Source organism: Garra rufa, chromosome 2 (assembly GCF_049309525.1).
Source record: "Garra rufa chromosome 2, GarRuf1.0, whole genome shotgun sequence".
NCBI lineage: Eukaryota > Metazoa > Chordata > Actinopteri > Cypriniformes > Cyprinidae > Garra > Garra rufa.
Window position 1 is genome coordinate 12,108,924 of NC_133362.1, and position 22,799 is coordinate 12,131,722.

The following is a 22,799-nucleotide window of genomic DNA, read 5'->3' on the forward strand; positions in this document are numbered from 1 at the left end:
ATACTCAACAGGATATTTCAGAATGATCATTAATGTTTTTTCTTTTTCAAACACCGAATGCAGTAAGCTACATAACTGTTGCTTTAGTAAAGCCCCTTTCACAATGCACGCTGATTCTGGAAAATTACGGGAACGAGCGCTGTGTGAACAAAAGCCAGAACCATAAAGGCAGTGTTGTAGTGATGATGCACGTTACCATGCGACTCTTCACGACGAAAAAATATGTGCAAAGTGGAATGAAGCGGCGATCAGGCAGAGCCAGCTCCTCACTATCAGCACTGAAGCACAGTTTGTTCAGGTTAGTTTCAGTTTAGTGAAACGTACGCGTTGCATTACATCTCACATCCAAACGTCACATGTCTTTATGGGTTGTGTGTAAAGCACGCACAGATTCCGGAAAACAACTGTGAATGAACCAAATCAAACAACTCCGGAACAAATCATGGGACACATTATCCGTGTATTTACCGGAATCGCTGTGTGAAAGAGGCTGAAGTTGACGTGCCTCTGGTCTCTTATATTAACGTTGTTCGGAAGCCTGTGCAATGATGTAGTTTCCTGACATCCATGGACTGAACAGCGTTTTCTCGACTTGTTTTCGTGTTGTTGTTGCTCAACAATGGAATGGATGCGTTGTTGTCTGGGTTTGACAAAAGGAGGGTGGGACAGTGGTTGGTGTTCGGGGTGGTGATTGAAGGCGGTGACTGAGTAGATCGGACGTCACATCTTTACGGATATCACAGCATTTCGTGAAAAGAAACAGCTATTTTAAGCAGGCTGTGTGCAGTTTACTGTGGATTGACTGTTTTGAAACTCATATGGTAGTTACATAGCCCCTAGACCTCAGATATCATGAAAAAAGCCAGGAAATTTAGATTTTGACAATATGGGACCTTTAAGAGGAGTGTTTGAAGGTAAATATAGCTTAAGCTATAGTGACATGTTGTTGATTACCACAGATAATAGCTTTAAAAATTGTGTTTGCAATACTTACAGTACAAAAGATTGTTTATGTGTTTTGGGCAAAGCCTAGCGCTGAGATAAATTATTTTTTATTTAATATAATATAAATATAAATAATTTTTATAATCTTTGTTCTTGCAAGTTATTAAATTTGCATTTGTGAGTTTATAGGTCTGAATTTCAACTTGTGATTTTTCATTCATGAGTTTTTTCATTTGTATTTGCAAGTTGTATTTGAAATTTTACATGTGAGAGTTGTTGAGTTCAAGTTTGATTTGCATTTGACAGTTTTTGAGTTTGCGTTCGTGAGCTTGAATTTGTCCTTGCAAGTTCATGTTTAAGAATTTTTCATTTAGCATAGTTTTGAATTAGTACTTATGAATTTACACTTTTTTAAGTTATTAAGTTTATAAGTTTGAATTTGAAGTTGAAAGTTTGTTTGAGAGTTTTTGTGTTTGTGAGTTTAAAGATTTGAATTTGTATTTGCAAGTTTAAATTTGAGAGTTTTGCGTTTACAAGTTTTTGAGTTTGAATCTGTATTTCCGAGTGTTTCAGTTTATGTTAGAGAGTTTAAATTTGTACTTACAAGTTTACATTTGAGAGTTTTTGAGTTTGGCGTTGGTGAGCTTAATGTTTCGAAATTTTTAGGTTTATAAGTTTGAATTTGTACTTGACAGATTACATTTGAGTATTTTTAAGCTTGTGTTTGTTTGTGAGTATATAAGTTCGAATTTGTGCTTGCAAGTTTACATTTGTGAGTTTGCATTTAGAAGGTTTTGAGTTTATATTTCAGAGGTTTTGAGTTCATGTTTGTAAGTTTGCATTTGTAGGTTTTTCAGTTTGCATTTGAGGGTTTATGAGTTTTTCAGTTTTTGTTTGCGAGATTTTAAGTTTGAATTTGTACTTGCAAGTTTACATTTGAGAGTTTCTGAATTTGCATTTGTGAGCTTATGAGTTTAAATTTGTATTTGCAAGTATATGTTTAAAAGTTTATAGGTTTGCATTTGTGAGTTTATGAGTTTGAAATTGTACTTGTGAGATTACATTCAGGAGTTTTTGCATTTGTGAGTTTGTATTTGAGAGTTTTTGACTTTGCTTTTGAGGGTGAATGAGTTTGCATTTGAGGGTTTATTAGTTTTAATTGTACGTATGAAAGTTTTCGACTCTGTACGTTTGTTGTTTTGAATTTGTTTTTGCCAGTTTTCTTTTGAATTTTTGAATTTGCATGTGTATTTGAATTTGTACTTGCAATTTTAAGTGTGAGAGCTGTTGGGTTAAAGTTAGTGAGTTTGAATTTGACAGTTTTTGAGTTTGGCTTATTATGAGTTTGAAATTGTACTTGCAAGTTTTTTTTCAGTTTGTGAGTTTTTTAATTTGCGTTGGTGAGCTTAATGTTTCGAATTTGTTCTTGTGAGTTTAAGTTTATGATTTTTTGAGTTTTTAAGTTTAAAAGTTTGAATTTGTACTTGACAGATTACATTTGAGAGTTTTTAAGCTTGTGTTTGTTTGTGAGTATTGTTGAATATGTATTAGTGAGTTTAATTTGAATTTCGAATTTGTGAGTTTACATGTGTGTTTTTAAGTTAAGTTTATAAGTTTGAATTGTACTTGAAAGTTTCTGTTTGAGAGTTTTTGCATTTGTGTTTGTGAGTTTATAAGTTTGAATTCGTACTTGCAATTGTACTTGTAGTTACGTTTAAGAATTTTTAAATTCACGTTTGTGAGTTTGTGTTTGGTGGTTTATGAGTATGAATCTGTACTTCAAAATTTTTCAGGTTATGTTTGTGAGATTATAAATTTAATTTTGTACTTTCAAGTTTACATTTGAGTTTCTGAATTTGCATTTGTGAGTTTATGGGTTTGAATTTTAAATTTTCAAGTATATGTTTGAACATTTTTGAGTTTGCATTTGAGTTTATGAGTTTCAAATTGTACTTTTGATCTTACATTCAAGAGTTTTTGTATTTCAGGGTTTTCTTTTGGGGGTGAATGAGTTTGAATGTGTGTTTGTGAGTACTGTCTATAACAATTAAGTTTACCCGCCTAGAACTAGACCTGGAACCACTGCTAAAAGTGCAGTGTTTTACTATATGTTTTACTATATTGATGTTTTTCATATGTTGTTTATAGACCTTAACTTGTTTATAATGCACAACATTGCTTTAAATTCAAACCAATCCTAAAATTTGCATAAACTTATGTTAGTAGTTAAAGGGTTACCGATCTAAACCTTGTAAAGAGTGAGCCTTGAGCTGTAAGTCGCTTTGGATAAAGATGTTTGCTAAATGACTGCTTACTCTGCAACCTTTCCTGTAGATTGCAAACAATAACCTTGACTTTTCTGGTCAAGCGGTCTGGGCCTGTTAGGTTGCCAGTTTGCACAATGCACTTTTTAAAATTCCAGGCACCTCCCTATATCTGTCACTGAATAACCGGCATCCTGATTCACTTCCAAATGCATCCCTCCACCCTCACATGAGCTGCATACACAACTAGCTGCAAACCCGTCTAGAACAGCATCCCTGTGAGGGTGTCCAGACCCCAGAGGCCGTGAGCATGTTTTCATAGAGCCAAATGGCTCAAATAAATGCTTTACATCAAGGCTGCAACAGCTCTCCTTGAAGAAAATGGAATCATTTCAGGATGTGGAAAATGAGGGGATGGATTTGTTACTGTGTTTTTTTTTCTTTCTCTGTCTAAAATCTTATTGAAGAAAAACACAGAACAGCAGACTTAGCTTTGATATGAATAATGCATGTTATATTTAGACCCTGACTGTTGGAATTCAATAAGTCAATAATTACAGTTTGGAGCATTACATTAAACTACATTTTATGATTCTTTTACTTGTTGGTCTGTATTCCATGCTAATAAAATTTCTTTTAAGATTTAATACAGTAGAAAAAAATCAAGTTTCTTTTTTCATTTAACCAGAAGCTAATTAAAAAAAAAACACATTTTGCCTGTTCTACCAAAATGTAATTAAAAAATCTTAAGATGATTAAGAGTTTAAATATTTGAAATTAAATTCATCTATTGTTCTTTTCCCTTCTGTTCTCATAATTATTGTCTCTCTGTATGCAGATCTTTGAATGTTGTATCTAAAGGTCTGTATCTATGGTAACATGCCAGCTTTTTATTCCAGGACCGGGCTCCGTATCCAGGAACTCGTCGCACGGCAACAACTACTCTAACTTTGGATGTTTCGGATGGAGATGATCTGGGTCCCATGTTCCTCCCATGTGTTCTGGTCAACAACACACAGGACTGTAACCCCATCACGTACCGTGTGGCTATTCCTGAGCTCACCGACCCGGTAAGACCTTACAGAGAACCTTTAAATGTTGAATATTTTCTTCATGCTTTGTAATTTCCAACTAGATCTTCTGCTTGAGAAAAAAAACAGGTCCAAACCAGGTAGCTTCTTTATGCTATTGTCTGAGATGATCTACCAGCTCTTACAGACTTGACCAAGCTTGATCTGCTAGGTTGATCTAGGAACATCTAATAATCATGGTTTCTTGCTGGCTCCAGTTTGATATTTAGAAACTAGAAACCATATAAAACAAACTGCCATCTTAAGATTTCGCCTGGATTTTCGAGTAGGGATGTTGTCTGATACTTATTTTGCCACAAGCTACAACCATGATGCTGTATGCAGCATCTGGCATAGCTAGGTATAAAGGCAGCAAGATGTCTTAACTTGACTGAAACACTTCACCTGTGACCCAATGAGCATGAGGGTGACCTGAGGCTATGCAGTGGGCAGCCCTGGATACATGCTCTCTTGGAGAAAGACTTGAGTGCTTGAGAACAAGGTTTGTGCATGAGTTTGTGCCTTGAACTATAAAGAAAGAAATAAGCTATGCACTGTATGTGTATTAATAATTCAGCCTTACACAGCAAGCCTATGGACTGCTCACAGACTGTTTACTACCTTTCAAAAGTTTGGGGTCTGTAAGATTTTGTAATGTTTTTTGAGCGAAGCCTTATATGTTCAACAAAGCTGTATTTTTTTAATTAAATAAAAGGTAATTTTTTTTTTTTTGCATAGTATTGCGATATATAATATTTCCTAATATATTTCTATAATGAAAAGATTTTTTCAGTGTGACATGATCCTTTAGAAATCATTCTAATATGCTGGTTTGGTGCTCAAAAACATTTCTTAGTGTTATTAATGTTAGTTGTGTTGCTTAACATTTTTGTGAAAACTGTGATATATATTTACTTTGAATAGAAAGTTTAAAAGAAATACCTATTTCTGCCATGAAACTCTAGATGACGCAGACTGACGGGTTGTTAACGTTAACTGATGATTTCACAGAGTAATGCAGCTATTTAAATGGCTGGTAGCATTCACTTGAGTTGAGTTCCTCTGAAACCCTCCACCTTCCCCAGCTCCACCTCTATAGATCTGCTATGTGTTATTTTATGCTATTTGTGCAGCAGCAGTATGTCTTAAATACTCACAGCACCATATCGCCATATGCTTTGGCAGTAGCAAGTTCTGTACTAGCTTGCAGCAGCATTGCATCGCATGTCTTCCATGAGAAGAGAAAGGAGAGGTTGTTGCTGGTTACTGTATGATGACTGAAATCACGAAATGGCCTTAAACCATTAGTAAATAAACTACAGAACATTATGTTGTCTAATACATGCACCTTTGTATTTATTCTGACAGCACTGCACAAGCTTGTTAGCCAGGGTTCAAAGTCCAAAGCATGAGGGAAATCTGCCTGATGAGAATCATTCATAAATCTGCTGCTGTCAGCAAAAAGTAGTACTGAGGTCTTCTTGCACCTGTCAGGGGTGTGTGCAGGACGAGACGAGACGAAAGACAAGATTAACAATTAACAATATATTTTATATAATACTTCAAGAAGAACAATGCAGGAACAGGCAGGATCAGGCAGGAACACTTACACACGACATTCAACGTTAAAGACCGACAAAAGACTAAACTCAAAGACAGACTTATAAAGGCAAACTAATTATCAAACACAGGTGACACAGATGACTAATAATTACAAGGACAGGTGTAACAGATGACTGTGACGAGGGCTAAACCAAATGACAACAGAATGGCAGGGGGAGACAATGGGTGAAACCAATGACAGACAGAGCTGTGACATTACGCCCCCCTCCGGAAAGGCGCGTCCTCGCGCCGTGGAAAAAACGAGAGGGGCGGAAAAACAGAGTCCATGAGGGAGGAGGCTTGGGCGGAGGACGGCACCCCAGGAGGGGGACAACAAACAAAGTCAACAGAGTCCAGGAGGGCGACGAAGGTGGGAGGAGCCAGGGAGGAAACAGGAGGGACCTGAAGCAGGAGGAACAGACCCAGACCACAGCCATGATGACGGCCCACTGTGGAGCCGACGGAGGGAGGAACCATGGTGGACGAAGGCGTGCCGACTCCATGGGGCCGACCGACAGAGGCGGAGCAGATGGAGAAGGAGCCCGAGGCGAAGACGGAGAGCCGATGATCCGGGGTGACGCCGAGGATTCGGAGGGCCAAGGTGGAACAGGCTCTGGCGCCCGAGGCGGAGGAGGAGTCCCGGAGATCCGCGGCGGAGCCGGAGCGACAGAGGATGGAGGCTGTGCCCGCAGGAAGGAGGAGTCCCAAGGAGCCGGTGGGACGGCGCGACGAGGCACAGCCGGAGGAGCAGAGTCCTGAGGAGCCGATGGGGTGACGACTGACCAGGGCGGAGCCGGAAAGACGATGGAGCCCGGTGGAGCTGGTGGATCGACGGGCGACGGTGAAGAGGAGGGCGTCGAGAGCCGTGGTGGAACCGCGGGTCGAAGGGCCGAGGCGGAGTCCTGGACTCGGAGGCTGGAGGCGGAGCTGAGGGATCCTCCAGCCGAGATGCCGATGGAAGCTGGCAGTCCCGCGGCGAGCCCACTGCACAGGTGGTGGGCTGAGGGTGAGCTGGGGGACTGACTGCTGACCTGGGAGACTTTGGGTAGCTGGGCGGAACCAGCGGGGACTCAGGACGGCTGGGCGGAACCAGCGGGGACTCAGGACGGCTGGGCGGAACCAGCGGGGACTCAGGACGGCTGGGCGGAACCAGCGGGGACTCAGGACGGCTGGGCGGAACCAGCGGGGACTCAGGACGGCTGGGCGGAACCAGCGGGGACCAGACAGATTCAGACAGACGAGGGCGGGTGGGAGGGAAGTCTATGCAGGTCAGTGGCTCAGAGAAAAAGTCTATTAAGTCACATGAGTTATCTTGGGCAAGATCCGAGAAGAAGTCTATTAAATCCCCAGAATTAGATCCCAGCTCACCCTCAGCGGTGGTGCAGTGGGCAGGGCTCTCTATCGCCCTCTCTCGCTCCACGTGACAATCCACCGTCACGGATGTTGATGCCGGCTCTCGCACCTGGTCAGATGGGTCAGGCTCTGTCACTCTCGGCTCTGGCACTCCATCTGCGGTGGGCTCGGGCTGTAACTCCGCATGTCGGGGTGATGTTTGGCTGGGTTCTGGGTCATGAGTGGGGCTGACGTCCTCCTCGACGAAGCCGACAGTCCAGGGAGATTCACTGGACGCCAGCACCCACTCGATGTATCCGGCGAGGCTCTCTCGAGGACCCTCCCCGGACAGCTGCCTCTTGATGGTATCATTGAGTCCGACGCAGAAGAACGTGCATAGGCAACTGTCCGGGTAGTGCGTTAACGGGGCGAGGAATATGAAGTCTCTGGTGTGGTCCTCGAGAGAGCGGTTCCCCTGCTTCAGGAGGAGGATGAGGACGGCGGGATCATCCATGATGGGGGAAGAAAAAAAAAAAAACTAAACACTGATACAAAAAAAAACGGAAAATAAACGCAGGGGAAGACGCCGTGAACTGTTTTGGGTCGGTCTTTCTGTCAGGGGTGTGTGCAGGACGAGACGAGACGAAAGACAAGATTAACAATTAACAATATATTTTATATAATACTTCAAGAAGAACAATGCAGGAACAGGCAGGATCAGGCAGGAACACTTACACACGACATTCAACGTTAAAGACCGACAAAAGACTAAACTCAAAGACAGACTTATAAAGGCAAACTAATTATCAAACACAGGTGACACAGATGACTAATAATTACAAGGACAGGTGTAACAGATGACGGTGACGAGGGCTAAACCAAATGACAACAGAATGGCAGGGGGAGACAATGGGTGAAACCAATGACAGACAGAGCTGTGACAGCACCAAAATAAAAGTCAACATTCATTAATGTTAGTATTGTAAATTTTACTGTTGTTCTGTAAAATAAAATAAAAAGGTAAGACACAAATGATGATAACAACCATTACAACAGCTCTATTAATACATTTATTATAACATTCTCCTTTGCTCAGCAAGTCTGCATTTATTTGTACATTAAAAACACATGCCTGATTCAAGAAGAGGGTCTTAAAAATGGCCAAATAATATTATTTTACTAACTTAATAATATTTAGATAAAATGTGCTTTGTTGGTAGGATATAATGTCTACTAGAATGTTCAGTGTTAAATATTTTGAAATCGTTGTTTTGTAATAGATTTTTGAAAATCGAGACAAAACTGTAAAAAGCAAATAATTTATGCAATGGTGAAAAATATTGGCAAAATACATGGGGGGAAAAACACGAAAAAACGTGTTCGGTAATCGACCTTCGGTCCAGTGTGTAATTTTGTTCAGCTTTGGCCAAGAATTTTCACTTAGGTGCATCCCTAGTTATTATTGTTATTATATTCTAATTTGTTTGGCTTCCTAAAACACCAGTGTGAATGTAATTTAGACTAAGACAGTATACCACAACTAAAAAAGATGGTTGAGTCCCCTTTAAAGTTCAGGTACAAATCAGTTCACTGAAGTTTTCTTAGTTAAAAACATGGGTTGGAGCTCTTAATTTTGAACTCTAAAAGTGTATTAGATAGAATAATTGAACTTTCAAATGTACAAAAAATTTTTTTTTCAAATAAGTCTTTATTTGTGTGTATATCGTAGTTTATACCCTAGAATGTATGCTAACCTCAAACTTGTGAATGGTATAAAACAGTTTAAAAAAATATATACAGTTCAAAAGTTACATAAGCATGTTTGACAGCAGAATGCAGCAATTGACAGTGTTTTTTAGAGAATCCAATAATGAACATTTAGTTCTTCTCATAGATATTTGCAAGACATTTTGATGTCTTCACTCTACATTGTATGGACAAGCTCAAGAAAAGTGTACAGCTTAGTATTTGTGTCATTGTGTTGTTGGTGTTTTGTTGACCCTTCACCGGTTAAATGTCAGTCCTTTCATATGTCCCATCACATACGTTGCTCTACTGACCTGTGCTTGGCTAAAGATAAGACTCATACAGCAGGGGCAGGAAGAGTGAGAAATGAGGGATTTGGATGAGAAAAAGAGGTGGCTGATGAAAGTTAGCTGGTACAGATTGAATGAGATCAGGGACAGTAGAGACAAAGCACGATGAGACCCTCAGTAAAACCACAGGGTTCATCACCCATCAAAGCCAAGACGTGAAGCTTTGATGAAATCAGACCCCGGTTGAGGTGAGCTAGGGTGGGCAGACCTCTGAGGAGATGGATCATTATGGAACCAAACCACATGGAGAAAAAAAAAAGAGAGAGTCCAGCACATACAGCCACGGCTGATCTTTGCTCAGGGGGGACTGGCGTAATTTATGCTAAAAATGTTTTCCACTGCAGACGCTGCACTCCCAACGGCTGCCAATTTTTGCACTGAATAAATGTACTGCAGATTTGCTTCGTTTCGAGCTGTTTCGTTTTCCTTTTTGCATTCTGCCTGCTGCAATTCACGTATTTTCACAGAGACAATCTCTTTTCGCTTTTCCTGCTGTTCTCTGATTATCTCGCAAATTATAAAGGATTAGTGTGTGAGGAAATCCATTTCAGAAATTTTATTTAGATTAGCTGAATTTTCTTCCATCTTCCATTCATTCTGTTGAGCTACTTTAAGAGAACAGTGGCTGTGTTTGGAGCATACTGCTATTTCAGCAGCAGGCCTATATACAGTTTCTGTGCAAAAATAAAATACTATAAAAAATTATTTAATCTAATCTGACAAAAGTTAAGTTAAATTAGATGCTGCATTTATTTGATAAAAAAATAACAATAAAAATAATAATATTGTAAATAACAGTTTTCTAATTGTATATATTTAAAAATGTAATTTGTTTATTTTTAGCATCATTACTCCAGTCTTCAGTGTTACATGGTCCTTAAGAAGTTATTCTAATATGCTGTTTTGATGCTCTAGAATCATTTCTTATTATTATAAAAGTTGAAAAAAAAATGTTAAAAACGCAATTGTGCTGCTTAATATTTCAGAAAAAGTTCAGAAAAACAGCATATAATTGTACATTTTCTTGCAACATTATACATTTTACAAAGTTACTGTCATTTCCAAACAATTTAATTTGTCCTTGTTAAATAAAAGCATAATTTCTTGAATAATAATAACATTAATGATAATGATCTTAATGACAACAGACTTTTAAGAGTAGTAAATTATTCATTAATTTGAGATGATAACTCATACCTAAATATTAAACATCATGATAATAGGGTCATAAAAAAGTGATCAAATTCTCACCAAAACTGCATTTATTTAATCAGAAATGACAGTAAAAGTAATTATATTGTAAAATATCATTTCAATTTAAAATAACCGTTTTATTTGATGTTGATATTTAATATTGTGAATTTTTTTTTTTTCAGTTTTTGTATATTTTGAAATCTAAAAAAGCTAAAAAAGCTAAATTTTTAGAAAAATTACTCCAGTTGTCAGTGTCACATGATCCTTCAGAAATCATTCTTATGTTTTACTGCTCAGTAAACATTTTTTTTATTATTATTATAAATGTTGAAAGCAGTTGTGCTGTTGAATATTTTTTGCGGAAACAGTGAGACATTTTTTAGGGATTCTTTGATAAATAGAAAGTTCAGAAAAACAGCATATAATTGTAAAATTTTTTGCAACATTATACATTCGACAAAATGACTGTCATTTCCGATTAATTTAACGTGTCCTTGCTAAATAAAAGCATAATTTCTTTAATAATAATAATAATGATGATGATCTTAATGACACCTGACTTTTAACAGCAGTGTATCTTCATTTATTCATTTATTTATTACTCATACCATTAACTAAATATTAAACTTCATGACAATAGGGTCATAAAAAAGTTATCAATTTTTCACCAAAGCTGCATTTATTTAATCAAAAATGACAGTAAAAGTAAATTTTTTTTGAAATATTATTTCAATTTTCAATTTTATTTGATATTTAATATTGTGAAATATTATTACAGTTAAAAAATAACAGTTTTCTATTTGTATATATTTTAAAATGTAATTTATTTATGTGAGGGCAAAGCAAAATTTTCAGCATCATTACTCCAGTCGTCAGTGTCACGTGATCCTTAAGAAATTATTCTAATATACTGTTTTGATGCTCAAGAAACATTTATTATTATTATAAATGTAATATTTCTGTGGAAATCAGTGAAATCAATTTTAGTGATTTTTTAATAATTAGAAAGTTCAGAAAAACAGCATATATTTATAACAGTTTTTTGCAACATTATAAATTTGACAAAATTACTGTCAAATATTACTTTATTGATAATAATAATAATAATAATAATAATAATAATAATAATAATAATAATAATAAAGATCTTACTCACCCCAAACATTGTAACAGTAGTGTATCTTTATTTAATCATTTTTTAGATGATAACTCATACCACTAAATAAATTAAACATGATAATGGAGTTATGTCGCAGCAATTTAGCATGCCACTATTTGAAATAACTGACTATGTTCTGAATGGATGCATTATGCACCTGTTTTAAAAGTTTTATGTAACATGTTGCTTTCACATAACTTCATTACCGTGGCTTTCAGCTATCTTCTTATAGAGTACCGAACATGCATATGCTACACATGGTACCCCAGGCATTTTAATAATCTTACATTTGAATAAGTTATTGTAAACACATCCTGTATCAATGCATAATGCAGATTTCAGATACTATATTTAAAACAATACTGGCTAGTAGTCAGTGTGTACTGTGCAGTATGCAGTAAGCATTATGTTAGAGTTCCATTCCCAGCATAGATTCTCTCTCATTTCCTTTGGCAGGAATAGTGGTAATTAATGAGGTCACATATTTCACAATTAGAGCTGGGATATGGTTCGAGAGTCTTTTTCCTGTCTCTAGGCACAGATTAATCGGCCTAATGCCTGCTGGAGGGGGGGATTATGGGTAGTTTTAAACGTCTCAGGTGGGCAAGAATTCTGATTTACTGTGCTCACATATTTAACATTGAACGTCTTTATTTACGCTGCCATTTTAATGAAGCGCCCATCCCAAAGGAGATGCTTCTTATTATCATATCTGTTAGAGGCCGTATTTGTCGGCACGAAATGCACACTCATATGTAGAGCACAGATTAATACAATCAAGTGTCCCAAGAGCTTTGCTTTTAGCCTAGAGGAAAACATTGTCCCTCAGTGGATGATCTTTCATAGCTTGAGATTTAATAGAGATCTCAGAGTGTTTAATTTATGTATGAGCTTTGTTTCAGATGTTTCTCCTACAATTTGGAGACAATGTAGCTAACATGAACTAACAATGAACAGCCAAACTAACATTAACATAGATTGATAAATACTGTAACAAATGCGTTGCTCATTGTTATTTAATGTTAGTTCAAGGAATAGTTTACCCAAAAATGAAAATTTGCTGAAAATGTAATCACCCTCAGGCCATCCAAGATGTAGATGAGTTTGTTTCTTCATCAGAACAGATTCTGAGAAATGTAGCATTACATCACTTACTCACACTGAATCCTCTGCAGTGAATGGGTGCCGTCAGAATGAGATTTCAATCCATAAATAATCTACACAACTCCAGTTCAACAGTTATTGCTTCTGAAGTGAAAAGTTGCATGTTTGTAAGAAACAAATCCATCAAGGCGTTTTATTTTCAAATCGTTGCCTCCATGCATCTCCATGAATAGTATAGCTAGTATAGTCCTCTATTCATAATATAGCTTTCTTCATTGAAAAACTGTGGACTTGTACTTTAGCCAGAAGTGATGATCTAAAGTTAAAACTCTCTTAATTGATGGATCGGAGTTTGGATTACTTGTGGATTATTGTGAGCGTTTTATCAACTTTTTGGACTGTCATTCTGACGGCACCCATTTACTTTCAGAGATCTACTGAGCAAGTGATTTAATGCACTGCAAAAAATGCTTTTCTTATTTAGAATTTTTGTCTTGTTTCCAGACAAAATATCTAAAAATTCTTAAATCAAGAAGGATTTTCTAGACAAGTAAAAAAGTGTGTTTTTGCTTGAAATTAACAAAATAATCTGCCAATGGACTAAGAACAATAATCTTGCTTTTAATTTGAAAAGATTTCTTTTCTTACCCCACTGGCAGATTGTTTCACTTGTTCTGAGCAAAAACTTGCTTAATTTTGACTTTCCTTCTTGATTCCTTCCTTCTTGATTTGAGAATTTGTAGATACTTTAGAAAAATAATCTTGTTTTCTGTTTGAAATAAGATTTTTTTCTTACCCCATTGGCAGATTATTTTGCTTGTTCTAAACAAAAACTTAATTTTGATGAAGAAATTATTTTTCTCATCTAGAAAATTATTTTTGATTTCACAATTGTAGGATATTTTGGCTGGAACAAGACAAAAAATCTAAGTAAGAAAAACATTTTTTTTTTTTTTTGCCGTGTGTTAAATTTCTCCATTACTGTTCCACTAAAGAAATTCATCTACATCTTGGATGGCCTGAGGGTGGGTCATTTTTAACCAAATTTTCATTTTTGGGTGACTTATTTCTTTAATGCATTAACAAAAATGAACTAATTGGATCTTATTGTAAAGTGTTAACCGAGATATAAATTAATGCCGGTAGCACAGTTTAGATCATTTGATCTAAGGAAAAATTTGATTAGAAACACTTGAGTTCAGACTAGGGTGAAACCATAGATATAAAAGGATACTAAAAATGCAAATTTAGCCAAATCTGATCTTGTTTGCCAACTAAGTCATTTATTCTTGTCTTCTTCTTTTTTTCAGAGCAAAGTAAACCCTCTGAATGTGACACCTCCCATTCGAGCCATTGACCAGGACCGAAACATCCAGCCGCCCTCAGACAGACCTGGAATCTTGTACTTTATACTGGTTGGTAGGTACATCAGTTTGCATATTTTGCAAGTGTAGGAAAATAGATACATACTGTCAAGTCCATATACAGTGGGCTAAATATGTATTTTATACACTGCCAATTTTTCAAGTTTTCCCACTTACAAAGAATGGAGAGCTCTGTAATTTTTATCATAGATACACCTCAACTGTGAGAGACAGAATTAACAAAAAAACATTGCAAGGTCTCACAGACCTGTTTGTCTTTAAGAAGCCATCCTATCCTCCACTCATTACCTGTATATTATTTGGACACTGACACAATTTGTATTATTTTAACTGTTAACCAAAACATATTAAAGTTATGGTTATATAATGAAAATGGGCTTAAAGTGCACACTCAGAGCTTTAAATTAAGGGAATTCTCATCAAAATTGGAGAGAAGTTTTTTTTTTTTTTTTTCCAAAAGGTCCTCCAGAGACCATAAGTAATTAGACAGTTGACTCAAAAGCTGTTTCATGGACAATTGTGGGCTATTCCTTCATTCTTTCTAAATCAATTAAGCAGGTAAAAGTTCTGGAGTTTATTCTTAGTGTGCCATTTGTATTTGGAAGCCATCATGCAGTCAAAGGAGCTCTGCATGCAAGTAAAACAGACAATTGTTAGGCTTCAAAAACAAAAGAAATCCATCAGAGAGGTAGCAGGAACATTAGGAGTGGCCAAATCAACAGATTGGTACATTCTGAGAGAAAAAAAGAGCACACTGGTGAGCTCGGCAACATAAAAAGGCCTGGATGTTCACTGAGGACAAAAGTGGTGCATGATTGGATGATCCTCTCCATGGTAAAGAAAAACCATTTAACAACATCCAGCCAAGTGAAGAACACTCTCCAGGAGGTAGATGTGTCACTGTCAAAGTCTACAATCAAGAGAAGACTTCACAAGAGCAAATATAGAGGGTTCACCATAAGGTGCAAACAAGGCCAGATTAGACTGGATTAAGATCAATTAAGATCAACCTGTACCAGAATGACGAGTAGAAAAAAGTATGGAGAAGGCTTGGAACAGCTCATGATCCAAAGCATAAAACATCATCTGCCAAACATGGTGCAGCAGTGTGATGTATGAACATGCATGGCTTCCAGTGGCACTGGGTTGCTGGTGTTTTTTGATGATGTGACAAAGGACAGAAGCAGCTGGAGAAATTCTGAAGTGTACAGGGATATACTCTCTCCCAGGTTCAGTCAAATGGAGCAAAGTTGATTGGGCAGGGCTTCACAGTACAAATGGACGATGACCAAAAACATACAGCTAAATCAGCCTAGGAGTTTTTGAAGGTAAAAAAGTGAAATATTCTGCAGTGGCCAAGTCAATCTTCTGCTTTCAACCTGATTGAGCATGCATTTCACTTGCTGAAAACAAAACTAAAGGCAGAAAGGCCCACAAACAAACAACAAACTAGAACAACCCAACGCATGGTGAAATTTTACCTTTTTTAGATTTTGATACCATATGAAAGCTGGGTTCAAGCCTTTTCCAAAACTATTTTTATTTTGTCCATAGTTTGAACGTAGCAAGTTATGGCTTATTGTTTAGTTTGAAAGGTTAACTGTTTTTGTGGTGTTTAGAGAAAGCACCTCCGCAACGCATTCTTAACATAAGAAATTATGTTATATATATTATATATATATTAGTCTCAGCCTGTCGAAGTCGTCATCTGATTAGTTGAATTTGATCGGATTTCCGGTAGACGCGAGTGTCGCGTTTATTTTCGGTCTGCCGGGAAACAAAGCGCCGACTGATTTACTCTTGTGTTTTGCTAAGAGGTGCTTATGCAGACGCCATTGTTGTTATACACTTTTGCAACGTTCACGAACAAATTACTGACTTACTGCTTGTTCTCCATCTTCTTATTTAACTTTCAATGCTGGTTATTTCAGTGACTGACTTGTTGCACGCCAGTCTGTTGTTGTGGGGACATTTCCACGCCCCGAAACGCTGAACAAAATGAACTGTGATTGGTTGTTTGACATGTCGGTCAAACGTCCTTATGGGTGGGCCTTGGCCAGTGAAAGCTGCCATGAATTCCAGACCTTCAGCCATCAGTCTGAACGTCTGGCTATGCGAGACTATATATATATATATATATATATATATATATATATATATATATATATATATAAATTTTGCCAAGATATTTTTTAGAGATGACAGACGAGATGTTAAAGAATAATAATTTATTGAAAACCAAATTTTGACAAACAATTTACAACCTATTTTCCGAATTTACTGAAATTTCTGGCGGGTATTCCCAGATCGCATCACATTTATTTGTCCTATTACATTTGAGCCCCTGAAAATGGGGGGACTGTGTATAAAATTCCTAAGCATTTTATGTTATATTTTTGTTCAACTCCTTGAATTAAAGCTTAAATCTGCAATTGAACTTCATCTTGATTGTTACAATTTAAATCTATTCTAGTGGCATACAGAGCCAAAATTATGAAAATTGTGTCAGTGTCTAAATACATATGGACTGTATGTACAGAACTGCACACTTAAAGGATTAGTTCACTTACAACAATGCACAGATAATGTACTCACCCTCTTGTCATCCAAGATGTTCAGTCGTAAAGAAATTATGTTTTTTTGAGGAAAACGTTTCAGGATTTCTCTCTTTATCATGGATATGGATGGCGCCCCGAAGTTTGAACTTCCAAAATGCAGTTTAAATGCACTTTAAATGCAGCTTCAAAAGGCTCTAAACTATCCCAGTCGAGGAGGAAGGGTCTTATCTAGCGAAACAAATTGACAATTTATATACTTTTTAACCTCAAATGCTCGTCTTGTCTCGTCTCTGCGCAGCGCATGCGAAGTCTGTATAATTCAGGTAAATACAGTTAGGGTACGTCTAAAAACTCCCATCTCGTTTTCTTCCCTAACTTCAAAATCACCTTAGATCGCAGCAAAAGTACCGACATAGTGTTTACAAAGTGAACATACAAAGAAAGTCAAACTCCCTTTACAAAAAAGGGTAAAAACAGCATTATAGGACGATTTTGACATTGAAGACATAAATGAGATGGGAGTTTTTAGACATACCCTAACTGCATTGACCCGGATTCTACTGACTACACATTCACTGCGCAGAGACGAGACAAGACAAGCATTTGATGTTAAAAAGTATATTAATTGTCAATTAGTTTTGAAAATAACCGATCGATAAGACCCTTCCTCCTCAGCTGGGATCGTTTAGAGCATTTTGAAGCTGCATTTAAAGTGCATTTAAACTGCATTTCGGAAGTTCAAACTTCGAGGCGCCATCCATATCCATTATAAAGAGAGAAATCCTGAAAAGTTTTCCTCAAAAAAACACAATTTCTTTACGACTGAGGAAAGAAAGACATGAACATCTTGGATGACAAGGGGGTGAGTACATTATCTGTACACTGTTGTTATGAAAGTGAACAAATTCTTTAAAGTGCCCCTATTATACCATTTTGAATATTGCCTTTCTTGTGGTGTGCAATGTAGCTGCATGTGAATGCACACAATCTGCAAAGCCCAAAGTGCACGATAAATTAAGTTATTGTCTCCCAAAAGAAAGAATCGACTCTGAACAGCCTGAACAAGTTGTTAGTAATTCAAATCCCACTTCAATGATGGCTACATTTGCAACATTTGCATATTTCCCACACATGTTCTGCATTGGCCGGCCGCAAACAACCTGACACACCCTCAAACACATTATTTTATTGACGATGTCTTCTCTAATCTCGTCGAGTTCAACGTGGGATTCACAAAACGCTTGCTGTTGAAAGATAGCTCAGTACCCAGTATATTTGAACCAGCTGGCTCCACTAAATCACAGCCTGTTAGTATGACCTGTACATGGTAGACCAATCACAGCAGACTGGACCATCTGACCAATCAGAGCAGAGTAGGCTCAACGGAAGGAGGGGTTTAGAGATACTGAATCTTAGAACTGCTTAGAACAAATCATTTGAGAATTGCTGAAAAATGAGGTGATATTAAATGCATATTTTGAGAAAACAAACATATTTTGTTTGACCTTCCCTGCATGTAAACCTATTGTGGGAGACTCCCAAAACAATATTAGGAACCTTGGCATGAAAGGGGCACTTAAACTACTGCTTCCATATGTTTAAAAGAGAAACTTTCTTTTTATGATTTTTCATCTGATAGCTTAGTATAAATAATAGCATGAATCATGTAATAGCACAAGCTATGTGTTTCTCTCTGTACTGCATTTCAGGTCAACCTTCTACGTACCCAGAATACTTCTCGCTCAACAGGAGCACGGCTGAGTTGCGGCTGCTGAAACCTGTGGACAGAGAGCTGTACCAGCGCTTCAATCTCGTCATTAAGGTCATTATATCATCATCAGGTTATCTTCTACAGGCGGCTGTAAAGATAAGAGAGGTCCATCTAACCCCCTGCTCACCGTTTCCAAAGGCTCTTACATTTAAGCGTCAATAAGGGTGTCATCATTTTTACAATAGTACTGGCTGAATGTTTTATGGCCGGTATTAACTGCAGTATATTTCGGGAAATATTCTCCTCGTATTACAGCAAGAGCATCAGCAGTTGAACACAGTGTCTGTATGTATGTATGTACAAACTTTCACTACAGTTCTGTTAAAAAAGAGAAAGCTGTTCATACGGGAAAGCTTCTAATCATTATAATCATTCCCTTGATGCCATAAAAAGTATGCAACATAATTATTGTAAAAATTATTGCAAGGCAGCATTGCATATACAGTACTGTATGTGACCCTGGACCACAAAACCAGTCATAAGGATTTTTTTTTTTTAATTGAGATTTATACATCATATGAAAGATGAATAAATAAGCCTTCCATTGTTTGTTAGGATAGGACATTATGTGGCCAATTTACAACTATTTTACAATTTGGAATATGAGGGTGCAAAAAAATCTAAATATTGAGAAAATCGCCTTTTAAGTTGTACAAATGAGGTTCTTAGCAATGCATATTACTAATCAAAAATTATGTTTTGTTATATTTACGGTAGGAAATTTACAAAATACCTTAATGGAACATAATCATAAAACAATATCCTAATGATTTTTGGCATAAAAGAAAAATCAATAACTTTGACACATACAATGTATTATTGGCTATTGCTGCAAATATACCCAGATTATATTTGCAGAATGCAGTTCCACAGTGGACTTACAAAGAAAGAAAGTGAAATGCTCTGTCATGATGCTTTGTTCAATACTAATACATTTTGACAAAACATGCATACTGTTCAAAAGTTAGATTTTTTTTTTAAAGAAAAAAGCACATTTATTCATCAAGAATGTATTAAATTGATCAAAAGTGAGAGTAAAAGCATTTTTAATGTTTCAGAAGATTTCTATTTCAAACAATGCTGTTCTTTTAAAATGTATCATGGTTTCCAACAACAATATTAAGCAGGATAACTGCTGAAAAAGTCTGCTGTAAATTCAGCATTTCCTTCACAGGAATAAATTGCGTTTTAAAATATACTCAATGAAAAACAGTATTTTACAATTTTACTGTATTTTTGATCAAATAAATGCAGGCCTGGTGAAGAGACTTCTTTCAAAAACTTTATTTCGTTGGTCTGTCTGATTAGCTATATACTATTTACACAGTTTTTACATGTGATACATATGTGACCCTGGACCAAAAAAACAGTCAGAAGGGTCAGTTTTTGAAAAGCGGAATAAATAAGCTTTCCATTGATGTACTGAGATAAATCGCAATACTGAAAAAATCGCCTTTAAAGTTGTACAAATGAAGTTCTTAGCAATGCATGTTACTAATCAAATATTAAGTTTTGATATATTTATGGTAGGAATTAGGAAATCTACAAAATATCTTCATGGAACATGATCTTTACTTAATTTCCTAATAATGGATCATTTTGACCCATACACACTCTTAAAAATAAAGGTGCTTCATGATGCCATAGAAGATCCTTTTTTTGTCTAAATGGATCTGAAATACTTTCTGTTTCACAAAAGGTTCTTTGTGGCAAAAGAAGGTTCTTCTGATTATAAAAAGGTAAGAAAGAGATGGTTCTTTAAAGAACCTTTGACCAAATAGTTCTTTGTGAAACCAAAAATGGTTACAAAAATGGCATCACTGTGAAGAGTCTTTTAAAGCACCTTTATTTTTAAGAATGCAGTGTATTTTTGGCTATTGCTACAAATATACCTGTGCTACTTAAGACTGGTTTTGTGGTCCAGAGTTTAGCACTAAAATCAATCGATTATTCAGGTTTCCTGTGTGCTTTGTACTAAGAGCGCTATTTGTATGCCACACAGATTCTGCCAATGTAGAGCGTTCCAGATCACTTCCTTGAGATCCCATTTCAGTTAGGATGCTTCCTTGGTAGGTGGTAGACAGCGAGGCAGCTCACTTGCTTTTGGAATATAGCTTTGTATATTTAATTACATTAAACATGCTGTATCTTCTAATTGAATTGAGCTGGAAGAGAAAAAGCAAGAGAGAGAAATTGCAAAAAGGAAGCGAGCGCTGGTGTGAAATTATTCTGCTCTGTCATAGATTTGGGTGGAACAACAGTGTAACAGCAGGGGTAATTTAAATGTTTCCTCTGTGAAACGATGCATGACTGTGTTTGCTGTTATGATTTCGTCGTTTCATAATAACAAAGAGCGAAATGCTATTCTCAGTTCGCTTCAAGCTTGCAGAAATTCGAGACCAAATAACAAACAAAACATTGGCGCTGTCAACATTGTCAGATGTGCGTATGCGTGCGTGTTTCAAATGTGTGAAGTGGCTATTGAGTTACTGAGCTGGAGTCTTTCATGGCTGCTTAATGAAATCAGTGATAGACGGGGCTCATAATTGAAGTGAAAATATTCAGCGAGATGTATCCACATACTCCTCTTTAATAAACAAAGACCAGTTTTAGCCGTTTTAGGTCCATAAATTTTGGATAGTATATTAACTGCTGGACTTTAATTAGAAATGAGTCAAGATTACTTAAAATCCTTTGATGATTTGAATTTGAAAGTACTTTTTACTTGATTGACTGCACACATTACTACCATTTCTTTACACTAGCTTAACTAGTTAAAAAAAGTAAAAAAAAAAAAGCATAATTCTATTGATTTGATCAAAAATACATAAATAAAGTAATATTATTAAATATTGCAATTTAAAATAACAGTTTTCTATTTAAATATACTTTAAAATATAATTTATTTCTAAGATGCAAAGCTGAATTTTCATCAGCCCAGTCTTCAGTGTCACACGATCCAACAGAAATATTTCTATCTGGCTATTTATTTCAGGCTTCTTTGATGAATAAAATGTTAAAAGAACAGCATTTATTCAAAATAGAAATCTTTTCTAACAATATAAGTCTTTGCTATCACTTTTTATCAATTTACCACATCCTTGCTGAATAAAAATTCCTTTCAAAAACAGAACAAATTTACTGACCCCAAATTTGTAACAGTAGTGTATGTTGTTACAAAAGGTTTCTATTTTAAATAAATGCTGTTCTTTTTAACATTTTATTCATCAAAGAATCCTGAACAAATATTACAGGTTCCAAAAAAATCTTTTAAACTGACAAGAACAACAAAATTGCAAAAAAATTAACTTATATTGAAATAAAACCATGATAATAGTATTTTATGTAACATTTTTTTGGGATATTGAAGCTTGGTAATGTAATTTTTTGATCATGGTATGAATTAGAGCCCTGCGCGGGACTGTTTTCTTCATCCCGCTCCCGCCCGCGCCCGCCGAATTTCTGACCATTACCGCCCGCTCCCGCAACGTGTGTGTCACACTCCCGCCCGCACCCGCAAAATGTATGACCACTCCCGCCCGCACCCACAAAACTCTGAGAATTTATTCCCGCACGATAATAGAAATGCATTGATTTTGCCTCTTCTCCCGTCCCGCAGGGGGAAAAAAAAACGTATTTGTATTGATGTTATTAAGGAGATTCATGTTTGTTTCTTTCCCTGGCCTGCATGTATTCTGACACACTGGTAGGGAATAGTAGCCTGGGCTATCGAGGACATCTAAAACGCTTAGGCTACCAAGTCCGACTTCAAGTACTTTTTTCACGTAATTGCCGTATGCAGCCAGATGAGGGAGCGCCGCGCAAACATTACAACACACAGACTAATCCAGCGCGTTGTGCCGTAGACAGGCAGTTAGAACTAGAAGTACAGAACAGATTTGCATCGTGCGAGGGAAGAGGGAGGGCACCCTCTCGAAATCCCCCTGCAAAACAAGTTAAGCTGTCCAATGAAATGGAGTTGCACTTTACCTCCGTCCTGAAAACGAAGTAAGTTTAAGACTTTTTTTCCTCACTAACGCAAAGCGCGCTGAGCATCCGGATCCCGCAGTGCTTTTTTTAGCCGCCCATTCCCGCCCGCAGCAAAGTTCAAACCGCCCGCTCCCGCGAGATTTGCGTTGGGTCCCGCGGGACCCGGCGGGTCCCAATCCCAATGCAGCCCTCTAGTATGAATTATGGTTATACTATGCTACTTCCAAGTTACAAAAAAATGCAGTATGGCACTATGCTTTCATTATCATTGTAATATTTGTACAGAAAAACAGCAGATTATAGTTTGTTTGCAAGTTAAAGAGTGTCAA

The 22,799-nt window shown here is 36.9% G+C and overlaps 1 protein-coding gene across 1 annotated transcript in view; it reads left to right on the forward strand.

Annotated features, from left to right (window-relative positions):
* Nucleotides 1-22,799, forward strand: part of pcdh15a (protocadherin-related 15a) — a 213,659-nt gene that overhangs the window by 44,121 nt on the left and 146,739 nt on the right. The window contains exons 6-8 of the mRNA XM_073834580.1: nucleotides 4,109-4,279; nucleotides 14,077-14,185; nucleotides 18,419-18,531. Coding sequence (XP_073690681.1) covers nucleotides 4,109-4,279; nucleotides 14,077-14,185; nucleotides 18,419-18,531 — 393 coding nt within the window. The remainder of the gene's footprint in view (nucleotides 1-4,108; nucleotides 4,280-14,076; nucleotides 14,186-18,418; nucleotides 18,532-22,799) is intronic.